We start from the raw sequence: 27,663 nt of genomic DNA on the forward strand, positions 1-27,663 counted from the left end.
GTATTCAACAACGGGAGCGGGTCATTTTTTCAATTGGTGGATATTTTTTTTTTTTTTTTAAAGAAAGACAAACATTCCCGGGTTACGAATAACCCAACAATGTTTGAAAATCTCCTACTACCACCACAGAAAGCCAAAAGTGTTGCTTGTGTTGTGATGGAGGACTTAGCCAGCTGAGGAATCGAACACGCGACGCTCGGGTGAGACCCAAGCGCATGCCCACTCAACCACTGACCGGTCAAATAATATAGATTGGTATATTTTCCGATGATTAGAAGATTAAGCGTTGGCAACGCATTCTTTTTTAATTCCAATAGTACCGTATGTATGCTTTTAATCGCGGAATGACACACACAAACAAACGCACTTCTTGCTATCGCCGGATCATCGAATTGGTCGAATATAATATCTGTCTGAGCAGCCTTTAACACAACACGGCATTAATTTATTACCTTGAAGAATTCTACCACGCAACATTATTTTTAGATGGGTAAAAGAAAAATCCAAATATTTACGCTTACGACGTATCAACCTTCGAAATGGCGTCATGGAAATGTCTTCTCTTTCATAGCCTCTCTTTCTGATACACAAGTCGCTATGGTATAAAGCGAGAGATTGTTGGGTATATAAATAAATAAACAATATAAAGTCATAGATCATATTGGGAAGTGAGTTAGCTAAGAGCTTCACAGACGCATTCATAGAGGGCAGTGAAAAAAGTTTGCTTGGAAGTCCACAAGATGGCAGCTAGTAGTCAGCAGTCCCTAGGGCTAGTTAGGCTGCTTCCAGACAAACATGGTGTTTGCAGATCTCATTTAGCCAGCTCCTAGAGAAGTCACTCTTGTAATACGCGAAGTATTGATTTAATCTCCTCGACCGGTCAGTGGTTGAGTGGGCATAGCGCTTGGGTCTCACCCGAGCGTCGCGTGTTCGATTCCTCGGCTGGCTAAGTCCTCCATCACAACACAAGCAACATTTTCGGCTTTCTGTGGTGGTAGTAGGAAATTTTCAAACATTGTTGGGTTATTCGTAACCTGGGAATGATTGTCTTTCTATATAAAAAAAAAAAAAAATAAAAAAAAAATAAATAAAAAATAAAAAAAATCCATGATTTAATATAAAGAACTTATTCTTTAAGATCTCCTTCCATGGCGAGTTGGAGAACTGTTTGTGGGAACACAACAGAGATCAAACTACAATTTTTGCTCTGAGCCAATTAGATCTGAGCTTTCAGCCAGAACAGTTTTGTCTATAAGACAACGGGTTGGTGACGTCACGCCTTATCGGGGTTACAAGGTCAGACCGGAGATATACTTCCCTGATTTGACTAACTTTGATTTATTCAATTTTAGCTGCAATAACATCTCGAATTTAAAGCGGAAAAATGTTGACATATCTCGATATCGCGCCAAACATGGCGAATCGTCCCAATCATGTCCCAATTAGCATTTTATTACGCGTGACATAAAACCAGCAAATTAATTATTTATTATTATATTTATTACTTTTCTCCATACGCAAAGTCACTCCTCCTCAAAATTGTCCTAATCTTATCATTCATGCCCACAGAACCATATTACCCCTACGCCTCCCCTCAATAATTGCTCATGTACCAACCTAAAAAAATCCGACCAAATTAAATATCTAGGGATCGTTATAGATGATCAACTGCGTTGGGAGGATCATTTTGGAGGAGGTCAATTTCACAACAAAAAGACTCCGCAAATTGTGCTATATATTTCTTTCTCTCAGATCAATCCTGAACCTTCAAACAATGAGATGCATATATTTTTCACTTTTCCAATAAATATTTACATACGGTATCGTGGGATGGGGAGGCTGTGCAGCTTCAATTATTTATCCATGATCTTAATTCAAAAGCTGCTACTAAGGATTATAGTAAAATGTCACCATCTCACCCATCAGACCCACTTTTAAAAAAATTCGCAATCCTAGATATTAGACAATTATACGTTAAGACAATTCTCATACACATAAGGAGAAATGATTTAATACTCAAAACTCAACAAAATATTTGCACCCGCTATTCATCACACCAATCATGTAAAATTCCTCCAACAAAAACAGCCTTCGCCCAGCGACAGTTCTCTTATATAGCGCCTAAAATATTCAACTTACTGAGTATTGATATTAAGACATCGAAAACTGATGATTAGGATCCGGAATCGAGGTGGCTTTACCAGTGCTGTACTCAAGGGAAAATAATTACCTACTTATGAAAAACTTATTTATAGACCGCTTTCCAGTTTTAATATGCCAGGAGTCAAGTATGTTGTCAACATTGAAAAGTTTTCTCGGAGAAGCCTATTAGAAATAACTTTCACACCTCTTATTAATAATATCTTTATTTAATGCTTACCTGTTGTGAATTCGAACAGAATGTACATTGTACATGATGCAGGATCAATTCATTTTGACGTCAACATTATTTTTACAATACAGTATAAGAATCCGTTCCATATTTTCTGGTGATAAATTATACCTATTTTCAAAAATCCACTTATATATAGAAAATGATCGTTCAACATCGACAGATGTCAGCGGAGCAAATTTATAGAGTTGTGTTGAATCGATGGTAACATTTAAATTTTCACTAATGCTCCGTAATTTATCGTAGCCAGGGTTTCTATTTAATATGGCATCGAATCTTTTTTCTGCCCACTCTTCATTGCTCCACGATAAAAGAGTCCTTATTTCATCTATAATTTCGAACGATTCGACGATAGTAAGCTTAGGATCCTCGAGTTTTTTAATAGCATTTGGAATTGTTCCGAAATATTCCATTATAAAAATTAGGTCACCCTTAATACTCGCATCTTCAAACAATAATTTAGCTTTCGCTATTGCCACAGCGTCCTTTTCATTTAAAATTGAAACGACACTTTTTATTTTTTCGAAATATTGACCATAGTAAACAGCAGCTTTGAGCCAAGTTCCCCAACGCGTTAATATCGGCTCTGGTGGTAGTGCAATATCTGGAATCATGGTTTTAAATATGTCTACTCTTGTTGGTGCTTTCAAAAATATTTTTTTAACACAGGAAATAAGATCATCCACTTTCTTATATTTATCCCGCACAGTTGAAGCAACTAGATTTAGTGAATGAGCCAAACAGGTAAAGTGTATCATATTGGGAAACACATCTTTAAGTTCGCGTCCGGCTTTTAGCATATAAGGGGCAGAGTCTGTTGTTAAAATTAAAAGTTTTTCGAAGTTATTAACTGCAGATTCCTGCCACAAAAAAATTTAACTGTTTTTTACAAAATTCTTTATGGTTTCGGCATTGGTTTTTGGTAAAACCTTTTTTTATTTTTATAGTGAATACCTCACAAGAGTCCCAACTGCTCCCGTCTGGAGCCAGTGAGACTATGGCATCCCCGATTGGGGGATGTTGTGAGGCTGAAGGTAAGTGGGGAAGTGAAAGAGGAAGGTGGGGAACCTTGCTAGCAATCAAATATGATCGCGTTACAATGTCTCCTAGTGGTTTTACGACCAGATTAGCTATATTGCGTCCAAAATTATCGGTCGTTTCATCAACTGTCGCCCATATATATAAATGTCCTAATTTTTTTCTGATATCGTTAATTTCACTACAAAACACTTTATTTAAATACACTTTTCGGAGAGTAGATTCACTCGGAAGATCCATAGTCGAACATTTACAACATAAATATTTCGAAAAAAAAGACGGAAATTAAAATTGTCTAGTTTTGTCCATGGAATATTAGAACATATTAAAAACATAGCTAAATCAAAATAGAAATCTGTTTTACACTTATCATTTGTCTTCATTATCAAATGATTTCTGCTTGAAACGTGCTTAGTTACTGTATATTTTTTTAATTTTTTTAAAGAAATATCACACACGTCACAATAAATCACCCCACGATCAAATTTTAGCTCAGGATGGGGTTTTATCCACTTATTTATTAGATTAATTGAAGGTACTATAAACGCGGCCATGGTGATGATTGATGAATACTAATTCGTAACTAACTTCTAAAAAATGAAATATTTCCTATCGGCTTGTCGTTTAAAAATATTTGTTTTAAAGTAAGACATACCGATTTACCATTACCTACTGTCTCTTTTCTTTCTCATATTTTTTTCATTGAATAGAAAAAGACGAAATTATTATTATCGATTGCCAACGTGGTACGATAAACAAAAGTATCGGATTTCATATTTCCTGGGCCGAGCTTCAGTTAACAAGTCAAGTAAAGTCATCTTTACCACAAAAAGGACAAAGAGCAGTACGTCACATAATATTATTTTAGTGTGATTGATATAAACCTTTCCACATAAACTCAAATTTTGTATACCGTAGTTGAATCACAGTACTGGCTTACATAGTGATACCAACAAGGAAACTGTATTGTCTTTTATTAATATTGTTTAAATTTAATTTTAACCTTGATTTCATATTTTCAATATATATAAAAATCAATGTATGTTTGGATGTCTGAACTTTGGCAATTTGTTGTTCACACACCTGGAAAGGTTTCTATGTACCTAAAAGTGAGTTCTGGCAACATAAAATTTGTGCATAAAATCCATTGTTTCCTATCCGATTGCAAAGAAACTTTGGTGAGAAGATGCAAGAGAAGGTTTCTATATATAATGGTGAGCTCTGGTGTTTTGAAATTTGTATAAAATTCCCTTATTTCGTATACTATTCATCTGATTGCGATAAAATTTTGGCGAGTTGTTGTGCACACGCCTGGGAAGGTTTCTATACATAAAAGTCAGCTCTGGCGTTATTAAGTGTGTATAATTTTTTTTCCTATACCATTCTTCCTATAGCAATGAAACTTTGGCCAGTTGTGTGGATGCTAGGAAAGGTTTCTGTAAATAATGGCGAGCTCTGCGTTATGAAATTTTGATCAAAATTCTCTTTTTTCTATATCATTCATCCTATTGTGATGAAACTTTGTTAAATTTTAGTGTTGCGCGCGATTAGTGTTATATGATAAGTACAAGCAGGGCGAGAAGGGAAGGGAAAAGGAATAAGAATAATAACATGACATTTATATAGCGCACTTCTGTGTTATTTCACTTCAAGTGGAATGTTTCAGTTTCTTCACCACCTAGGATTCTTGCTGCAGAGTCTCCATCGTCTATTTTCGTGTCACCTGTTCCTATACTTCATTTTACTTAACTTAACTTCACTCTATTTTTGTAATATTTATATTTTCTGTAATACTTGCATCAACTGTAAAGCGCCCCTCTCACAAAAGCGGCGCTATACAAATTATCCAATAAATAATAATATTCCCCGTATGAAAATTAATTTCTTTAAAAAATAATGTAAAATTGAGAATTTGTTCAGACCAAGCCTCTAGTATGTATACTACATGCAGCTGCAAAAAGACAGTATGTTTAAAACGAATTTAACCCGTTGAATAACGATAATTTAATTGTTTCGACTTTAATAATTAGCGTCCCTGGAATTCTTCAAAAAGCCACCGCGATTCCGGATCCTACTGATGATCTTTATGTCTTTATGCCATTGGTGTACAGAACTGGTTATTTGCTCAGGGAAGGAAATATTATAAAGAATGCCTTACATCTTAAAACTGTTTTATCTCTAAAAATTTTATCTCTAAATTAATTTTCAACAAAAACTTTATATTACGCTGATGCGATTATTCTTATTTTTATTTCTATTATCCCTAACATTATCTATTATTTTTATTTGTTGTCCTACTTTATTTTTATTATTATGACTCACCTACTTCAACTCCTTTCCTGTATGTGATCATGTACCTACCTAATATTATACACGGTGTCCGGAAACTCGTAGTACAAGCGGGAAACTGGAGAATCTACATCACATTTGGAGGCGATTTTGTAGTATATTTTTATTTTTATTTGAGCTTTCGTTATCGAGTAAATCGAGTTTGAAGTTGTTTTTTTTTTTTTTTTTTTGTATATTCAGAATTGGTAATTTATGAGGGGAAGGAACTATTTTAAAGAATTCCTGACATCACTAAATTAAATTCATTTGCTTTATTATTATTTTTTCATTTAAATTCTGTTTAAAATAATTCATTAATTTATGTGTTTTTTTTTCATTATATCGACAAGTAAAGTCATTTGTTTATTTGTCCATTTAAATTTATATTTATTTTATCTCATTAAAATCAACAGTTTGCAATACGGTTGGTTTATTCTTGTGAAATCTACTTAACTAGAAAATCAGTTAAAGTATTACCTATTTTACAAATACATTGCATTTAACAAAATTATGTATTAACAAATGAACATGTATTACATTTATATAATTATATACAAAGTTCCACTACCATAATACGGACATGTGTCTAGTGTGGTAGTCGAAAAGCATGTAAAAAACTGTATACAAATATATTTTACGAATAAAGGAAAGAAAAAAAAATGACTGAAGTACACATTTTGAGGAAAGGGCTTTAGTCGGACATGGTCGGACGCATGTCGGTGACAGTTGGCTTGGTATTGTTTGGCATATCGGTAGTTGGTACCACACTGACAAATTTTGGTGAATATGTCATATTCTTAAAAATAACTATTCTTAGTTACGATCGTTCTTAATCATAACGGTTTTTATTTTACACCCCTCCCCCCCCCCAACCCAGCCAATTGGAACTCTTGTGCGGTATTCGCACAAATTCTGTTTTTCAATTTTACCCCCGCTGAGGTCAAAGATGAATACTCAAATTTCCATCTCGTTTTGTCTTGTTGTCTATGGCGTTGGCTTTTTCTTTTGTTTTTGTAGTCCTTGGGAGCTGTCAAATTCGCAATCGTTTGTTTATATTCATAAAAGAAAGGTATTATAATATTGTTATTCATTATTACTCTATTTACGGTTTAGGTGTTATTATGACCCGAACTCGAAATCATTACACAATACTTTGGATTTTCTGTTTGGAATAATCTATTTTTTAGTGAATCATAAAAAAATACGCAATTTCATCATACATTATTTCAAAAGTTTATTTTAGTTTTACTAACAATCCTATCTTCACAGTACAGGTAAAAACATTGCTCATCAAAATATTTATTTCTATTATTGTTTAAGGTTCTTACGACAATTGGAGCAATCTATTGTGAAATTCCACCATAGTAACTGATGAAATAACAAAAAAACCATAACTACGTTTTAATTTGATCACAACTTATAAGAGCGTTTCTTGCCTGTTCTATTGAATCGTAGTATTTTTACAGAATCACATTCTACTATTGATTTTTATTACACAATTTGAAAATAATGTGTTCTTGTTAAATATTTTACAGGTTTTACTGCTTCGAGAATGAGTGACTCGAATAAAGATATCGATGGAATTGTTCAAAATTCCAAGAAGGCGATTGAGAAAGCCCTAGGCGATATCAGCAAATCATCATCTTCGAAGCAACTGGTTGTGGGAACTCTATCTGGATGGTAATTTATTTATTAATAAATAAGTTAAGTATTGACTGCAAAACAGGACTTCTAGAGATCCGTTTATAGTCTTTTCTCTATTGTCAGAAATTGCATGTCTTGAATTGATGTTCTACAATACTATTTTAGCCAAATTTATTCACTGTTCCGCGTAACATGGACCAGGCCAAAGGTTACAACTGGCACTACAAGGCACTGTTTTAGTGATAATTATACAATTGTAAGGTTTATACATATGTAACATAGTTCCATCTAAGTCTTGAAGACCCAGTACAAATCGCAAGTGTGTTGAATTTGGCAGCCACTTCTGATCTGGAGCCCCAAAATAATTGAAAAAACCTTGACTGCAGAAACGGGCAGTCCGTTTGATAGATTCCCCTACCTTGACAAATTTACAATCTTTAAAGCACAGGCGTCAGGTGGGAAAGCTGTTGCTTTTCTACTGGTATTTCTATGGAAGCTTCTTCGAGAAACTAGTGTCATTGATCCCTTCGGCATCGGTGCATAGTCGGGAAACGCGCCAAACATTTGTACCCAGTTGACATTTGTCCAATAAGATTGGGTTATTTCGATAATTCATTCTTGAGTTCAACAGCTCGGCTGTGGAATGATTTGCCGGCCTCTGTGTTTCCTCTCTCCTATAACATGGGTCTCTTCAAGACCTGTTCACTTCTTACACTTATCTAAACTTCCCTAAAGAAGACAGGCCCTGACAGAAATTATTTTCCTCAGGGCCTCCATAACACCAGAGCCAGTGGTGTTACGGCATCCCTAATTGGGTATGTTGTGATACTGAAGGGAGTGGGGAGGGGAGGGAGATTACTCCATAAGTCGTCAACCCAAAAGTTTTGACAAATCAAAATAACACACCCTCTCAACTTTTACTGTCACATCTGACGGGGTTAAGAGCTCCCCCCTTTACACAATTCAGAAGGTGTTACACGAATACTTTTGTTTGACTGCAGGGTGACAGGTTACATGGGCATGAAGGTGGGCAAGCTGGCAGCCATGGGGCTGGGCAGCGGCATCATCCTGCTGCACCTGGCCAGCCAGGCGGGATACGTCAACATAAACTGGGACAAGATACACAATAACGTCGACAACATTGGTGAGAAGATGACATCCGAAACTGACAAAAAGACGTCTGCGTGGCTCGATAAGGTTTGCAACTTTTTTAAATAAATAATTTTTGTTTGTTCTGTATAAGCACTTCTAAGAAGGCACACCCTCAATCTTCTGATTGTGTTAAAAATGTGAATTGGTTTATGCTGCCATGGTTCATACAAAATTATCAATTTATTTTTCACAACCACAGACATATGAATATTAATAGACCAGAAGTTAAGGACAAGGGGTTAAAACAAGAGTTGCGGGACGCAGAGAGGAAAGCTGACTGTGATTCGTCAATAAATCAATCTGACAGTAAATAGGCATCTCGAATTATAATATCACCATTTAGTTCTTAAAAGTAAAATCTGCTTTTGTATGAATAGACATTTTTACATGGGAGCGCAAATTACTCGCCACGTTATGAACAAATTTGCGAAGTCCAAATTCGGCAAAATAAATTTCTTCTATTTTCAGAGTCGAATATTTCGTTTACGTATTTAGTTAAGACACTTTTATAAATGTTCATAATTTACTTCCCAGCAACCAACCAGCTTTGTGTTTCGCGTCCAGACGTATCTCGATGTGATAGTATATGTTTCTACAACTGATCCATATTATACGATGTGAATATGCTTAAAATAAAGTAAAATAATGCTTATATATGGAATGTAATACGACAATTGGGTTTATTCTCTTTTTCACATCTATTTTTACAAGTTTTCATACCACAAGCCACCATTTTGCCGTGTTATTTCGTAAAATGAACCGATGATGCCTCGACCATAGTTCGCACAAGAATGATGACGTCACGTTTTCTAAATTCACTTGAGGCCATACGCGAGCACAGCCGGCTCCAATGGAACCGGTATGGGGAGTGGGGAATAATACGCTTTTAATCACTTAGGGCAGGTCTACTTGTATTTATGATATTGTTGGCTAGTGAAATATAAATAAATGAGTTGTACATTGCAGGTCATCACTTTCATGAGGTCCAACACATACTATTCTGCCGGCTTCACTGGAGGAGTCCTGTTTGGGATAGCCTCTTCATAAAGCTTTACCACCACTACTGCTTGCCAGAGAATTATATCAGCGATATAACAGGGCTCTAACTTCAGAATTGACGGTCAAACTTTTGACTGCTTTTACTTGTGAAAGCTAATGCAAAAGTTGACCAAGCAGTTCAGAGGTTAACATGTTTACCATAATATTATCAATAATTGTAGTGATATAGTTGTGAATGGAAGTCTTTTTACTTGGGTGAGGTTGGATAAAGCGTTAATTCAGTTTGGCAAAAGAATCTTGGTATGTAGAAATTTTGGGTATTATGTTGAGAGTTGATAATATGTAGTATGTCTTTTTCATCAATATAAAATAAATACTTAATATATAACTAGGGTAAAATCCATTTATTTTTTAGTTGATAATGGAGGTTAGAGCCACCATAACCCCTCACTACCTTATTAATTGTATTTGTATTATTATTTCGAGGGTAGAATATTACATGTTTGTTTATTCCTAGTTTGATAATAAACTAAAAGATTTACATACATACTGTATTATTTATCTACCTTGTCTGAGTAATCCACGCTCTCGTGAAGATTTAAATTGATGGATTTGAAGCTGCAATCCAAATTGTTAATGGAAATGTTTTGTTGTTTTACATCTTTCTCGTAAATAACTCAACGTGTGGAGTCTTCAACTCCGGGTATATGATAAAGACACTGACACATTTGGTAATTATTAATTTATTGAAAATATACAACAAAAAAACAATAATGGTTTTGTGGAACACATGACATATTTGTAAAATTTTTCTTTGATAAAGCACCCCAGAGATGGTCAGTAACTGATGTACAGGCGGGATAAATGAGCTAGACAAGACTCATACTGCTGGCTGTTGCTTGATACTTGTTTGCATTTAGTGCGAAAAGTATTAAGCAATTGTTGCACACTAATGGAAATGTCCGAATATATTATTATAGTCCAAAAAGATTTCGTACACTTTAATTTGCCCTATTATTTATTTACTATTTGGAAATGTGCGCTGTGCATTGTATGAACTGTTTGGACGAAGATATGTATTGGCCATCTGTGGGCCGTGATTTTGGGTAGATTAATATCTCAAACTTTCAAAAAATACTAGCCAGCAGAAGTCAAAAATTACATTTATAATGTAAATTGCCTGCCGTGTTTTGTTATCATCAGAGAAATTATTGAAGCTATCAAATGTGAATAAAGCTGAATATCTTTCTTAACATTTGATATTGGCTAAATAATACCTTGAAGTGAGAAAATAAAATCTTTTTAGCGGAATGAAAAAACTACCACATATAATATAATATAGTGATGGGCATTACTTTGATCAAGGTGAAATTAAAAGAAGTACCTACATAAAATTAAGAACTAATAAATTATAAAATAGTTCGAAATAAAATTATTTACGAGTCTGACAAGTACCTTGATGTAAAAAAGTATTAAAGAAATATGAAATGTCATTTATAACTACCTTGAAGTCACATTACAAAATTTAGCCTCGATTATAATATGCCGTTTGTAGCATTTTATTTTTAAAAATGCTAAAAAAACTTGATAAAGGAACTATTTCTTAGCAATTTATGATATTTCAACATCATTTTTGTTTGATCCATTATTCACTCACGGTTACTTAATTAGCGACAATTATTTGAGAGTTAAATTATTTTGGTTTTAGATCTTCGGAAGAAATTCCATACTTTTTCTTTATGGTGTCCAGTTCCTCTTGTTTCTTATCAATGTCCATTCCCTTGAAAGCCTTATTAGATCTATAGTAAAGAACAACCAGGTATCTATTGCATACATTGAAGCCGGAGAGGTGGTCACACGCAGTTTTAGCATCAAATATGTCCTCATAGACCACAAAAGCAGTTCCTCTTGTTTCAGGAGTGTTTCCGCTGTAAAAAATAATGCAATCATAGATTAATTTTAAATAAAATGAAAATAAAAAAACTTATTTTACACCACTAAAATATAAATTGTAAAACATGTCTCAATGGCTTCATCAGGATTATATTGAAAATTAAGATTTATAAGAATAGACAAATTAGTACCTATAGACAGAAGAACAAATAATTTGATAACATTCAATTCTATAGATAAAAATATAACAATAGCGACGGGAGAAGGTGTAGGTTTTTAGAAAATATATAGTTAACAAGGTTCACTCGTAGAGTGGGGTAGAGCGGAGATTGGCTGGAAAGTTGTGACGTAGCTGGATGTTTCCACCGAGAGATTTGAATTTATTGCAATACAAGTTGTATCAAGCAATTCTGAATGCATTTGCAAATGATTTATAATACATTGGTAATAAAACTAATGTTCGCAATTAAAGGGAAAATTCCCAGGAATATTTGCAGCGTTACTTCTACATTGATGAAGTAGACATTAAAATTTTAAAACTGAAAGTCTCATTTAGCAAACTATCATGACAAGGATATGACAGGGAAAGTGTTGAGATTAATTTTATTTTTACAAAGAGTCACACAGGGTGGTACATACTCTTAGTATCACACTCTCATGTAGTGAAACATCACCATTCGGAATCGAAACGTTGCTTGAAATGGATTTTGCCGTATTTGGTGACCATATGTAAATAGCAAGGTACCTTCCTCTTCCCATTTCCTTCCCCTCCCCATACCGAAATAGTCCAAAATATAATATGGCTATATGCAATCTTATAATTTATTTATAACACAACATAATTTTACCAAAATACACCAAATTTTAACATGAATAAAGATAAGTATTTTTTTTAACATTAACTCCACATAGGAGGCCCCGACGAAAATAATTTCCTTCAGATCTTATGTCATCTTTAGGGATGCTGTGTGTTGGATCTTTTTGAGAAGATGAGGTTTTGAACGTGGGTCTTGAAAAAACCCATGTTGTAGGATGGGGGAAACACAAAAATCTTTCTTAACAAACAGATTGCAATATTTAGAGCACAGGCTTCGGGTGGGAATTATGACCTTGTTCTACCAGTATTTTAATGGAAGATGCTCCGAAGAACTAGAGCCATTGATCCCTTCGGAACCGGTGCACAATCGGGAAACACGCCAAACGCGCGCCCAACATTTGCATACAGTTGACATTTGAAACATGAAAACGGGTCATTTCTACAACAAATCTTCAAGGCCAATCTTGAAAATGTCAAGAGACCTAAAGCATTTTAGCAGCACCTCTCTGTCAAGCTATGCTTGGCCAGCACGTCCGTTCTGCCATGTGGAATACATAGCAGGTCGTGGTATTGTCTCTGGTTAATTTAAAGCATTTCAGAAGGTACGCGGTATCAATAAAATCGTTTATTTTTTAAGATGCAATTAGTGAAAGGGTCCCATTCCTCCTAGAATGGAAAATTTTGTAATGCGTCTCAGAGAGCCAATCCGTGTGACGCATGAATCGCGGGGACTTTTAGCTTAGTTAACGGTTAGTTTAGATCAGAGATTGGAAACATTTGTAATGCGTCTCAGAGAGCCAATCCGTGTGACGCATGAATCGCGGGGACTTTTAGCTTAGTTAACGGTTAGTTTAGATCAGAGATTGGAAACATTTGTAATGCGTCTCAGAGAGCCAATCCGTGTGACGCATGAATCGCGGGGACTTTTAGCTTAGTTAACGGTTAGTTTAGATCAGAGATGGGCAAACTTTTGTAATGCGTCTCAGAGAGCCAATCCGTGTGACGCATGAATCGCGGGAACTTTTAGCTTAGTTAACGGTTAGTTTAGATCAGAGATTGGAAACATTTGTAATGCGTCTCAGAGAGCCAATCCGTGTGACGCATGAATCGCGGGGACTTTTAGCTTAGTTAACGGTTAGTTTAGATCAGAGATTGGAAACATTTGTAATGCGTCTCAGAGAGCCAATCCGTGTGACGCATGAATCGCGGGGACTTTTAGCTTAGTTAACGGTTAGTTTAGATCAGAGATTGGAAACATTTGTAATGCGTCTCAGAGAGCCAATCCGTGTGACGCATGAATGGCGGGGACTTTTAGCTTAGTTAACGGTTAGTTTAGATCAGAGATTGGAAACATTTGTAATGCGTCTCAGAGAGCCAATCCGTGTGACGCATGAATCGCGGGAACTTTTAGCTTAGTTAACGGTTAGTTTAGATCAGAGATTGGAAACATTTGTAATGCGTCTCAGAGAGCCAATCCGTGTGACGCATGAATGGCGGGGACTTTTAGCTTAGTTAACGGTTAGTTTAGATCAGAGATGGGCAAACTTTTTAAGGAAAGGGCCAGATAAAATAAAAAAATTATCTAGGCGGGCCGGAAAAAAAATTTAATAAAATAATTTTTTATAAGTGATATAAGTACTTTATTTTTTAATTTTTACATCATGCATAATATTGACTACATTATATGCTAAAATGGTAAAAAAGTAACAAAAATTGATTATTCTTTAGAAGAGTATGAAAGCGTATGTGACAGATGAAACTGTGGCTGAGCTTCTAAAAGTTTATCATAATCTGGTAAAAACTGGGATGAGCTGATTCGCAGTAGTGAAGCTAAATAGTGGTCAGTCAATCGGTTTCTAACACTGTTTTTGCGAAGCTTCATAGTAGAAAACACCTGTTCACAGATGTAGGAAGATGCAAACATCGCAATTATCTTCTGAGCGTGAGATTTCAGGTTTGGGAAACTTGATTTTGACAGGGCCTTGTAGAACTCAATTTTGGAAACGTTGAGAAACAGTTGCTTCAATTCAGTGTTACATTGCAACTCAATCAATTCGAGCTGCAATTCTGGTTCGACTGATTCACAATCAATATTAAATGGCATGCTAAAAATGTCCAGGTCCTGTTCTATAACTTTGAAGTCTTGAAATCTTCGTTCAAATTCTTCATAAAGATATTTCACGCTTTTCTCATAGTTCTTAAGTTGGTCCTCCCTAACTGCAATAGTTTTTAGTCTTGGAAAATGGGTAAAGTCTTTCTTGACTAGTTGTTTAGAAAATAGATTCAATTGCATTTTGAAACTCCTGATATGACCCCAAATATTATTGATTAATTGATTTCTTCCCTGGAGTTTAAGGTTCAATTTATTGATGTGACTGAGAAGATCTGTAAAAAATGCAAAGTCTGAAAGCCATACAATATCTTTCATATGTTCACATTTGTCCATTCCTTTTTCTTCCATGAAAGAGATTATTTCGTCTTTTAAATCCCAAACTCGTTCGAAAACTCGTCCTGCACTGAGCCACCTTACTTTAGTGTAGTAAAGTACATCAGAATAATCAGACTGCAATGAGTCAAGAAACTCTCGAAATTGTCTATGATTGAGTGCTCGTGAACGAATGCTATTAACAAGCTTAATAACAACATCAAGCACATGTTTCATGTCTAGAGCAGATTTACACAGAGCTTCTTGATGTATGATACAATGAAGAAACACAGCTTCGTTCCCAGGAAATGATTCCTTAAACATGCCTACGAAACCAGATTTCGTCCCTGTCATATTCGGTGCTCCATGAGTAGTGATGTTACAAATTTTGGTCAAAGGTACTTTCAAAGACGTGAGTTTCTTGAAATTTTTGAAAAATGTCTGATCCTTTGGTCGTTCCCTTTAATGAACGCATGCAAGCTAATTCTTCAGTAACACAAAAGTTGTCATCAACACCTCTTATAAATATCAGTAACTGAGCTGTGTCAATTATGTCCGTACTTTCATCCAACGCAAAAGAACAGAATTTAAACTCGCTTATCTTTGACTCTTGTTTTGAGACAAACTGCTTATCAATTACTTCAATTCTAGAAGAAATTGTTTTTCGAGACAAACTTACTGTCTAAAAATCCTTTGTTTTGTCAGGACACAAAATGTCACATACTTGGATCATACAAGTTTTTAGAAATTCACCATCAGAAAATGCTTTGTTACTTTTTGCAATATTGTATGCTACAACGTAACTGGCATGTGTAGCTAGCTTTTGAGAACAGCTTTGTTTTTTAAAAATATTTTGCTGACTGTTTCTTACGTAGAGCTTCTGCTTTTTGCTTCCGTTCCTCTTCGGTCATAGTTTCATAAGTGGCGTTGTTATGTTTTGTCATGAAGTGTCGTGAGAGGTTGAATTCCTTAAATACCGCTACAGCTTCATTGAGAGGCACACAGGTTTACCCTTAATATGTGTAAAAAAGTATTTCCAAGTCCACTCATCTTTAAAAATACGACATTCTGAATCAACTTTACGTTTTTTACTTGCCATTGTAACGATCAAAAATGTCAAAAACACTACCAAAAAAGCACAACCATAGAAACACAAGCCAGGCATACAGCCGCAGAGGTGACTTGACACTGACTACGCACGCGACTTCGCGTCGTGACTGTCCGAACTACACTGATGAACATTGAACGATTGAACACTGACCTTGACAACAGAGGAAACGAAAATGGTAGCGCCCGATTCATCCCGAACTTAGCCGAGCAACACACGCATTGCACTTCACATCGCCATGCATTCGCCATGCTACCGATCTGCAAAGCGCGAGGTTGTGTGCAAACTAATATTAGATGCAATAATACCGTACTTAAAACACAATGAGAAAGAAACCGTTAAGTATTCTATTCTATCTACGTAGAAAATACATTTTACATTTTGCCGGACTTGGCCCGCGGGCCGTACTTTGCCCATCACTGGTTTAGATAGTGAAATGCAGTTGAACCTGAGACGTTTGTAACACAATCTAACTGAACTATATGATTTAAAAAAGTAAGTTTGGGTTCAAATTTGACCCCAATAGGGATTTCACTGAAGAGTGTTTATTTCTATTCTCGTACATACATTTTACAGATGATGAGTTTGCCTTTTTTAAATTTTTCTTTATTCATTGCATTGTTTATTAGTCATTGAGAATTTTACGACCACCGTGCTAGGAACATGCCTGTGTTGTGATGATCGATTATATTTAAAGTACATTCAAAATAATTAAATACGGACACAAAATATTCTAGCCGAGATTGCCTGCCGGTTCTGGCCCTCGTCTGTGCCGGTACGTTACGCTATGATGTGAATGTCTTCATCCACAATGTATGAAACTAATTGAGATGTGTCTGGTACGCTAAGTGTCTGGGATGTTACATGCCGGTAGATATGAATAGACCTTAGGTCAGGTCTCCATACAATGGGCTTGTTTTATACCTAGGTCTAAATCTGACACTGTCAACAAACTCGCTAGGATATCTCTCGAGCCCTCATCTTACTGCAACTCATATCTAAAATGTTCCTTGCAATATGCAATCGGGTTCATAAAATTGACACAAGGGCTCGTTGCGAAGAAAACAAGTAGTACAATTAAGAGGTACCTACCAACACACTGCACGCAATGCAATTGGAGATTAATTGAAGAAACTAGCAAGTAATATTTTAATAAGAACCTCTAATTAAATGATGTATTGTATGTATGTAACTTACGTTCTTATCTGCCGTATGGCTCCGTATTTGCCAAATATGTCGTACATTTCTTCGCCGGTTATTTTATACGGGAGGTTCCTTATGTATAAAACCCTGTTAACTTCTGGAGGTAATCGCACCTAAAAAGGAACGAAGGTAAGTTTTAGAAGGCGTAATAATAACATGAATACAGAACATTATTAGAAATTACAAAAGCATGCTTGACGTTTGTGAGACGTTTTAGAACAACTTACGTTGTTGCGTCGCTGCAATGTCATCGCCATTATTAGTCAATATAATTCAACGAAGAGGGTATATGAATATTTAGACACTTAAAATGTTCGTTTGAACAGTTATAAAACCCAATAAATTGTTAGAACACACGATACAACTTTTATTTATTTGGAATTGCGGGTCTGGTTTGGTCACAGATGGTCATAGGTCGCATAAATATACCACTCTCTAGATCGATATCTTCCGGCTTTTTGTATCCAACAGAATTATACAGTACTTAACCACAGATATACAAGCAGTACCTACCGTGCGGAGCAGAGCAGTAGACAAGGTAGAGGAAACTCAAGGCCATTTAAAAAAAGATACGACCATAGACAACATAATTGCTCTCAGCCTACTCTATTCACTCACTAGCCCAAAAAAACTATTATAAAAATAAAAATGTCCTTGAAGCAGAAAAATGTCGAAATGTTTTCCAAAGGCAAGGTTCATCTGACTAAGAAAATAAACTTTTACAGTGCATTTCCTTAAGATGAAACTTGTTAATCTGAGAAGAAGACACCCAAAATGACAAGAAATTTGCAAAAACACTGAAGAAAATTTCCAAAACATGATTGTCCGACAGTACGACGAAAAATTCCGACATTTTTCAGCCTCATGAACTCATGGTTACATATGTTTAAAAATCTTTAATTTCACCAAAACAATAAGATAATACAGGATAACACTAATCAATAACATGAATAAGTTTATCGATATAATAAATAACATTTATACGTTGTGGAGGAAGACATATGTCAAGTATCAAGCATTGTTCAAAAAACCGAACGAATAACCTAAAACTGTTAATTCACTTTAAACTTGAACTTACGTAGGTAGGTTGAATATAATGTTTATAACTCGCTAACACTATACTGGCTTATATTGTATTTTTATCACGAACAACTTTAACACGCAATATTTTCGACGGAAATGATAGTATTTCGGCAGCAAATGACAACCCGCGTGTATAAATAAACCACTGTCATTTTGTTTGAATGATTTGAAAACTGTCAAACGGCATAATTCCGTCATCTCTTTCTGTTACACGAGTCATTATGGTAGAGAGCGAGAGATCAAACCAATCCTTCTGTTCTCACCAATGAGATCTGAGCTTTTAGCCATATTATTCGTTTTCTATAAGAATTTTGAGGTGGGCGTGGCGGTTTCAAATGAGTTTCATGGCCAAAGCTTAGTTAAATGCCCCTGTCATAGACACAAACGGACACAAATAAACCACTACCCATAGATATACCACTCATACACCATAGACCATAAACAAACCACTCACTATAGACCTATAGACCATCTATAGACTGCTAAAGACCATTGAACAACAAAATTATTACAATAGTGATGGACAGGATCGAAAATTTCGATCTTTTGATTTTCATCGTGTGATTAATCGATTTAATTGACAAATCAGTATTGCATTTGCAAAAAATTGGATAAACCAGTGTTTTCATAATGGCAATGATGTTTATTGTTTACTTGCAGATAGCAACGTAATGATCGTAATATTACTTTTATGATGGGAATGACTACGAATTTGAATGCGTTTCATATGACGTTAAATTTAAAATATCCCCATTTAAACTGAATAAATAATACAGATAAGTGACCTACTCCCAATTATATGGAAATACCAAATACTTAAATATTTTTAATTTAGGTTTGAAATCTCCTCATATTTCTCATTATTCCGTGAAAACAATCAAAAGAAGAAATATTAAAAATATTTCATCCCCAAGGACATAAAAAACTGGACACTGAAAGAATACCGAATATAATATAAATATATCGGGCCGACTGCATCTTTCCCAAAAAAAAACATACATAACCTTATGATACATTCAACCGTAGGATTTTTTATGGAGCGCCCTCAATGTAATTTTTGAGATAAAACGGCACTATAAAATGATCAATTTATGCTTATTAATAACTTTCCAAATTATTGTCAGTCAGAATGCCATATTTTACAAACACTAAAGTAGTACAAAAATTATTAATATGTTTTGTATTATGTGTAAAACTGAACTGAATCTTGCTTTATCCCAGTTAGGACGGGTTGTTTCAAAGAATTTTAACAATTCTTCAAATTTCAAAGTTAACATTCTCTTTCTGTGAAAGATTTTTTCAAGTTCGGTTTTTTATTTCAGTTCTGTCAAGCAACTAGTCTATACTGATAAAATAACATAACTTAAATAGGGCTTACACAGAACCCGAAAATGAACGTTGAAATTTGATGAATTCTTCAAATTCTCCGAAACAACCCGTCCTTAGTTCTTTGTATACATAAATCAACAAAAACTTAATAAATATTTATATTATAATACAAAGATTGTTTAAACGTGGTCTCTTTATTAATTTGATACCAAAAACATTTACGCTTTTGAGGTAAATATTTGCGCGCTCTCAGTCATTATTAAGATCGCTGTACACGTAAAATATATAACGAAATATTATTCTCAAAAAATATTATTCCGTTTAATTGAAGTTAATTGGGTAAACGAATGGTATTTTTCTACTATTTAAAACGTGCATTTTTTATTTACCTTTGTAAAAATCCCACCACCGTCGTGTCAGTAAATCTTTACAATGTCATTTCGCAAAATACACCGGTTTTTTTAGCCGCATAGCTTTGAAAGCCTGTAACTTTTAACAATTTGGAAATACTATGAGTGTTTTTGATATCAATAGAAAGAAGAAGAATGAATCTACAAAGTACAGAATTAAAAAAAATGTATTTATATCTCGCACGAAGTTCAAAAAACCCTTCTTCTGTATTTTAAAGATTACAACAAAAAATGATTATGATAAATTTTTTTTCATCTGTCTGTTTATTTATGTATGAAAAACAAATATTACCTTTATACACTTACATAGAAAATAATATAAATACGGAAAATTATTTGTAATGAGTTTATGCATCGCGTGGTTTTCCGTTTGTTCCGGGACACCGTTTTTGTTCAAATGTAGGGCAAGCGAGTATTTAATAGATGATCAATGATCATTACAATGTTTCGGTGATAGATAATACACTAGTAGTTCTGTAAACAGTTACAGTAGACCTCGCGTCCAAAATAATGTGTCTCCAATTTTCACTTATTTAATAAATCAAAATATAAAGTTTCCTCTAAAATCATAAAATTTGTAAATAGTTCCTAAATTACCCACCTACCAACTATTACTGATCTTTATTTACTACCAGTACTGTACCTACCTACTATTATTTCGTACCTAAGAAGTACATTTTTATTTTTATATCTTATTTTTTCTAAGTTTAATAACTATTATATTATTTAAGTTATATTTTTTATTTTTTAGTTTGTAATTAAATTTCTTATTTTCTTCATTATATAGTGTTATCAAATTTATCATCTAGTTTTATAGCTATTCGTTAATTTTTAGCTACATCAACTAGTGAAATTTTACAACCGATAAACCATAATGACTCACAACACTCCCCAACTCAAACACGAGAAATAATTTCTCAATTTAGTTGGGCAATTTTTTGTTAAAAATTTCTAATTTTTTCGCAATCAGCCTCGAAATATCTACATTTGTAAATCATTGTAATGTGTTTGTATATTCAATAAAAATAAATAAAAAAATTACACATTTGAAAAAAAAAATTACTGATTATTATATTAAATTGAATCGAACCGGAACATAAAAAACTCATTTATAGACAGATGAAATGCTAAATGGTCAAGTTAAAACAGTACTTCGCTTCAGTCAATATTTTTTTTTATATCTTAGCTCGTCATTCCACGGGTGGGTAAGCAGTCGACATAATCTGAATGCTGCAAGAACTTGGTCAGAAAAGTTCCACACCGAACTGCTCTGCAGGATATAGCGAACTAAATTTTGTGTCTTGCAGCATTCGGTTTATGACGATTGTTTACTAACCTGTGGGACAACGGTTTTAAAATTTCGAGTAATCACCGATACGTAGAAAATATTTTGATGTAGATGTATCATTGCCATAGTCATAAACTACACATTACAAAAATATGTGTGTAGATATCTATGAATCTACGACAGTAGAAGAAAACTAATTCTATGGTTTAGTTCCCGTCTTGTTTCTGTTTTGTCGGGTAGGCCAATGACTTGGGTTGATCGAATTTTTATTAATTGCTCAATATAACGTGCAAATCATGTTATTTTATTATGTGTATACAACTAGTGATATTTAAGCAATTCTACAATGAATGATTGTTGTGGTAGCGGCAGTTCGGCATTCGCAGACATCTTTAAGTCGGCTTTGATGACAGTTCAAGAATCTGTCATTCAAGATTATTATTTACTTCTTACACTTGTTTTCGTATTGTTTTGCATGCTCTTTGCCTCAGTTGCGTATTTTAAATCTGCGTCCCGAGAATTCGACATATTGTCCAGACAGAAAAAAATTAAGTGAGTCTTTTTAAAACTTATATTTGTGCATTATGTAATTTCCTTCTAATTAGAATAGATTTACTGTGTATCACAACATTCCTTTTGTAAATGAAGTTTCCCATTATCATCACTGTAAATGTGTTACGATTTTTTTCTTTAACTCTTAAACCTTACCACTCTGGGAATGTAATTATTCCTACCACGGGGTACTGAAGTACCCCGCGCAAAAAAAAATAATAAAATAAAAGTCTTTGATTTAAAAAAAATATTTTTTCTATTATGGCAAAGTAATAAGAAAAGACAATAAAAATTATTAATAAAAACTAATTGACATTTTTGCCGTTACATGAAGGACAGATTTTGTATTGATGGTCAACACAAATATGGCGGCGACAAGTGTTACAGACAGATCGAGATTTTCTGTCCTTTGTGCGCGGAAAAAAGCAGCAGCGACCAGGTTTGGGATTATCAGGGACCGGCCTATGATCTTCACTATGAATATTCAAGACTGCACGTATAGTTTCTCTGATATCCCGGGGTAAACATGGCTATTGTAATTTTGCTCTCATATGAGGCTTTATGAGTGCCATTGACAAACTCTTAAGAAATTCACGCCGCTTGGTTATTTTCTCTTTATCAATGTTAGTTGACAGCTTGAATTTGACCCAAGAGTTGACACCAACGGCATTTAGCAACCCGTAGAAGAGACACATGGGCCACCTTTTGGTCTTCCTGGACGTTGAGTACTTCTTACAAAGTTGGTCGAACACATCCACCCCGCATTTGGTTTTATTATAGAATTTTTTTTATTTCTGGAAGGTACACTTCATTATCCTTGTCATGCAGGGTGGACAACATGATTACAACTTTCTTCTTAGCTGACTTCAGATGACAATACGACAAAAGTGTGAGAGGTCCGTCGTAGGCAAACATTGATGTACATCTCTCTCGATTTGTAGTATCCAAGAAAACAGTAGGAATTTCTCGTTTATTCTTATTTACAGTTCCAACTAATGTTATACCCTTTTCCAGTAACTTCTTGGCTGTGGGTATAGACGTGAACCAATTGTCACATGTCAGGTTTCTGTTAAGACTTTACCAGGTGGGTGCAACAAAATATTGCGGCGAGGCATTCGTGAGCGAGAAGGCTTAATAACACCAGTCAACTTATGTCGATTTTTATGACCTTTTCCGTACAGAACTAATGGAGAATCTAGCACACGAACCAAGCGCCTACCTTCTTCATTTATACCAGCCCCGTCATTGTCAGGCACTAAATACTCTTCATCTCCTTTCACACTATCACGGCTTGCTGACTTACTTACGCGCCAATTATCGAGAGTAGATTAGCTAGAGCGATTTTTGAAACAGTGCAATATTGTTGAAATTGTTGATATTTTAAACATCAGGGGGGTACTCCAGTACCCCAGGTAGGGTTTAAGAGTTAAGATAACTTATCACCGTATTTATATTCATCACAGAATGGTAGCCATTTAGGGTTGCGATGATATTTTCGCTGTAGGTACTACATTATTATTTATAAGTATTCTTATTCATTCGACAATTGTATGTTAAAAACTTCTATTTTCAATAGACTAGGTAGTAGGTAAAGATGTATCCAAATTACAAGGTGTAAAACATCTAAAAACCTTTTTTTTATTATTTAATGCTTAGATGTAATTCATTTACTATTATTGTAATGTGCATGTTTTTGTCTTGAGCTATAAACCTATTTCAGAAGGGGTCACATAATTACGACAAATTACACACATACCAACATTTTCGACGATTCTTTTGGAATACATATCATTTTGTATAATTACTTGCCCCCCCATTTTAAGTACAAACCCTTTGCTAACGTAGAGCTCGTACAGAGAACCTAACCATTACATCTTTATGCATAATTTGGCGCCATAAAACAAATATTTGTAAATTGTTTAAAATATTACCTCTGTGAAAGTTCATTATACAGGATGTCCGGTAAGCGGTAAGTAGTGGATAGGGGACCTGGGATCCCAAGGCCGTTGCGAAAATGGAATATCATGTTTAGAAAAAACCGTCGGGTTTCGAGATATTACTTTTTTGAAATTTTCTAAAATCACCTTGCTAACTTTCTTCGGTACCATGGTCACAGATAAATTAATTTTCTGTATGTTTATAGAATTGAATTCTATCAGAAATACACTAAAACTATAAAACAAATATTATAATATGTAAGGTGTTGTGATAAATGTTGTTCATTTTTTATTTCATTATCTTGCCCTGAAGATGGCGAGAGAGTGTCCGAAATAGAAGGCAGTATTTTTATTTATCTTGCCCTGAAGAAGGCGCGAAAGTGTCGGAAATAGAAGGCCATATATTTATATCACTATCGTGCCCTTAAGCTATATTTTTATTTATCTTGCCCCGATGATGGCGCGAAAGTGACGAAAATAGCAGGCAATATTTTTATTTATCTTGCATATTTCATAAACAGTGTTGAAGTTGAAATTGACGCGGAAAAGTTGTGACGTTGAAGTGATTTGGGGAGGGGATGGACGTAGGGAAGTCCCTTGCTATTCAAATGTGGTCACCAGACACAACTAAAGCCATTTCTGAATGGTGGTCCTTCACCAGGGCGATACTGAGAGAATCTACCACTCGGGATGTGATTTTATGACCATTATTAAGCATGTGACAGACCACGAGATATTCTCGTGGTTTTGCTTTTTTCAGGATGTCGCTCGCTATACATTCCCGTTGAGATTGTATGGCGAGCGATATGCTGAAATAGGCCAAGCCATGATGGGTATAGCGTAGTCTGTCAGTTCAATTATTCGGTCGGTGTTACGAATTTACCCTGCTTTTCTGTCTGAATATACATATTTATTATATTTCGCTTAGTTGCCCGGCGTTTACACAGAGTTTTTTCGAAATAAGACTTAGACAGTAACATTTCTCTTGTTTTGAAGGTCGAATTTTTCAAAATTTCATCAATCTCAGAATAAAACTGTTGATTTGTACAAAAATCAAACAAACGCCGCCCGCCCTCCGACCGCCACATACCGGTTATACCTTCTTTATATGAATAGATTTTGCAACGGGAACCGAAGAACAATTAGATGGCTTATCACATAACTTCGATCAATTTATTATTTTGTCTATAATCGTCTTTTGTGATAATTTCCTAGTGATGTAGAATACTTAGTTCCAGCCGATAGTCACCAATCACCTCCAATTCAATATATTCCCGACCCCGACCTTGTGTTAACAAAAGTGTTACGTACCACTAGTACTAGTAAAGCATTGTTTTTCAATACAAGGTCTTCGATACACAGAATTTAAGCAAAATATTATTACTGTTTTTTTACGTGCGCGACCTTCTACCAAAAATACACAAGTTAAGTCTTAAATTATTTTTATTTTACGTAGATACCGCAAAGGAAACCCAACCGTCTAGAATCAGTGGGACTATGTTATCCCCAATTTAATAAGATTGAGGTGAAGGAGATGGGAGAGAGGAAGATGGGGAGAACCTTGCTATTCAGATATGGTTACCAAACATGGTTATCCATTTCGTAATTGTGTTTATTTACGATGCAATAAATAAGTCTGGAGTTAGCTACACTGTTCATTTACCCGAGGGTTGGTAATTCTCTGGTTCTAGAAGCTTGTTCCCTGTCACTATAACCTCACAAGCATCTGTTACACTCTAGCGACATTTGACGGACGAGTAAGCTTTATGACTAGCGCCATCTATCGCTTAAATACTCAACTTATTACCATAAATCACAATATACCACTGCTCTGAAATGACAAAAAAAACTATAAATATATTTTTTAAGCAACGTGGATATATGTACTGAACTCATTGTCATACCTAATCTTTTTTACTAATTTTAGGTGATTTTTTTTTGTTTTTTGTTTTTATGTTAACTCCACACAGGAGGCCCTGAAGAAAATAATTTCCCTCAGGGCCTATGTCATCTTTAGGGATGCTGTGTGGAGTGTCTTTTTGTGGAGAGGAAGGAGTGAACATGGGTCTTGAAGAGTCCCATGTTGTAGGAGGGAGGAAACACAGAGGCCGGCAGTTCGTTCCACAGCCGAGTTGTTGAACTTAAGAACGAATCGTAGAAGCGACCCGTTCTCATGTGACAAGTGTCAACTGTGTACAAATGTTGGGCGCGCATTTGGCGTGTATCCCGACTACGCACCGGTGCCGAAGGGATCAATGACGCTAGTTCCTCAGAGCATCTTCCATTGTAATACCGATAGAACAAGGACAGCATACCTACCTGACGCCTGTGCTCTAAAGATTGCAGTCCGTTTGTTAAGATTGGGGAATCTATCAAACGGACCGCCCGTTTTTGCACAGAGTCAAGGGTTTTTTTCAGGTATTTAGGGGCTCCGGATCAGAGATGGCTGCCAAATTCGACAGTAGGGCGCACTTGCGATTTGTACAGGGTCAGCAGTTGTGTATTATTAAAGTATCTGCGGGCCCTGTACAGTACGCCCAGCTTCTGAGAGGCCAACTTTACTCTGGCTTCGATGGAGCCCCGGTACCTGAGCTGGTCATTTATAGTTATACTAAGCATATCAATGGAAGGCCTGTTCGGAAGATTGCTTCCGTTGAAGGAGACTAGATTATCATTTGGATCCCTTTTAGACGTAATCAGACAGGATTGGGTCTTTGAAACATTAAATTCGACGCGATTATTTTTACCCCAGGAGGAAATAATACGCTTTTGTCCTTAATGTGCGTTCTTGCAATTATTTTTTATTTTTATTTTAGTTTATTAGGGGTTATAGATATTTTATTGAAATAATTACATGTTACATGGTTGCATGAACCAATAAAATTTCCGCATACTTCATATTTCATACAGAAAAACATAAAGTGGAGTTGACAGAAAAAGATACTCTAATTATTGTGCAATGTCACAAAATTCTTATTCGAATGTAATATATACCTCTCTCCTCCCCACATGGACCTTCCACGTGGGAGATCCGATTACTCCTTCCTTTCCTCAAAGATCCTCTACACAGCGTCCGCAAGATGATACGGGGCTTGAAGGAAATTATTTTCCCCAGGACCTGCTGTGTGGAGCTTAGTTAATAATATAATGTTAAGTATGCAATACGTATAAATTATTTTTTGTTGGTTGAAAGGGATTTGATTTTTAAGATTTATTCAGTGGCGGAGCTAAGTTTCTTGGATCTGGACCCAAAGGTTACGAAAGGTTGCACGGTTCGAATCCCAAAGGTACAAATGAATTGTTAATTATTTCACTTTTAATTAATTACTACACTCATGGTACATATGCACCTCGTTCCAGAGTGTTAGGTAGAATCATCATCGCCCTATAAAAATACCACAATGAATTAAGAATCTGAACGTTGCTTGAAATGGCTTCAGTGACCAGATTTGTAAACTCAGGTAGGTACCTTCCAAACCATCTTCTTCACCATCTCTTTGCCCTCCACTCCCTTTCGCTTCACAATATATCACCCAAATTTGTTGATACCGTAGTTCCACTAGCTCTAGGAATTTTTGAGTGAAATTCACATTAAAGTCTGTTCTGAAATGTTGAATTATACGCTCGTAGGTACCTCCTACTTAATAGCGCAAAATAAACCAGTTGTTGTTTTTTCATATACATATAGTGTTACAAATACTCCGATAAACATAGCTCTTGTATCACTTCATTTAAACATATCTCATGGATCACTTATTAAACGACCTTGAAATTAGGATGCCGACAAAAAATATTAATTTATTTCTTTCATTATGTAGATACTATTTAGGTACGCTGCGTTATATTTTATATATATAGTTGTTACCCGTCAAAAATCAAGGGCTGTAACTTGACTTGTTTAGTTCCATTTTTAAAAATGGTCCGCAAAAGTAAGCCGGACGAACATTTCGGTAGGTAGGTATTTTTATCTCTTGTCTGAATTTGAAAAGTTCACATTCTTACGTACGTCAGTACCTACCCACAAAAGGTAATATTATCTATTCGTGTGGACGCCACAATAGTAAG

The 27,663-nt window shown here is 35.2% G+C and overlaps 2 protein-coding genes across 2 annotated transcripts; one reads left to right on the forward strand and one right to left on the reverse strand.

Moving 5' to 3' along the window:
- The first annotated feature begins 6,739 nt into the window (after nt 1-6,739).
- Nucleotides 6,740-10,098, forward strand: LOC149425204 (FUN14 domain-containing protein 1A-like). Its single transcript, XM_089651008.1, has 4 exons — nt 6,740-6,827; nt 7,294-7,438; nt 8,404-8,599; nt 9,521-10,098. The coding sequence occupies exons 2-4, from the start codon at nt 7,311-7,313 to the stop codon at nt 9,599-9,601; spliced, it is 405 nt and encodes a 134-aa protein (XP_089507134.1). The 5' UTR covers nt 6,740-6,827; nt 7,294-7,310; the 3' UTR covers nt 9,602-10,098.
- Nucleotides 10,099-10,257: 159 nt separating this feature from the next.
- Sf3b6 (splicing factor 3b subunit 6) lies at nt 10,258-17,410 on the reverse strand. Its single transcript, XM_089651009.1, has 3 exons — nt 17,227-17,410; nt 16,994-17,112; nt 10,258-11,481 (listed from the first exon to the last, which is right to left on the reverse strand). The coding sequence occupies exons 1-3, from the start codon at nt 17,254-17,256 to the stop codon at nt 11,247-11,249; spliced, it is 384 nt and encodes a 127-aa protein (XP_089507135.1). The 5' UTR covers nt 17,257-17,410; the 3' UTR covers nt 10,258-11,246.
- Nucleotides 17,411-27,663: the final 10,253 nt, after the last annotated feature.

Source organism: Hesperophylax consimilis, chromosome 3 (assembly GCF_061612785.1).
Source record: "Hesperophylax consimilis isolate HC1 chromosome 3, BYU_Hcon_1.0, whole genome shotgun sequence".
NCBI lineage: Eukaryota > Metazoa > Arthropoda > Insecta > Trichoptera > Limnephilidae > Hesperophylax > Hesperophylax consimilis.

Bases quoted from the DNA above. Each gene is read 5' to 3' on its own strand.
- LOC149425204 (XM_089651008.1), top strand. From the start codon at position 7,311: ATGAGTGACTCGAATAAAGATATCGATGGAATTGTTCAAAATTCCAAG. The intron at 7,439-8,403 runs GTAATTTATTTA...GTTTGACTGCAG, and splicing joins GTGGGAACTCTATCTGGATG to GGTGACAGGTTACATGGGCA. The intron at 8,600-9,520 runs GTTTGCAACTTT...TGTACATTGCAG, and splicing joins CGTCTGCGTGGCTCGATAAG to GTCATCACTTTCATGAGGTC.
- Sf3b6 (XM_089651009.1), bottom strand. From the start codon at position 17,256: ATGGCGATGACATTGCAGCGACGCAACAAC. The intron at 17,113-17,226 runs GTAAGTTGTTCT...GTTCCTTTTTAG, and splicing joins CATTGCAGCGACGCAACAAC to GTGCGATTACCTCCAGAAGT. The intron at 11,482-16,993 runs GTAAGTTACATA...TATTTTTTACAG, and splicing joins GCCATACGGCAGATAAGAAC to CGGAAACACTCCTGAAACAA.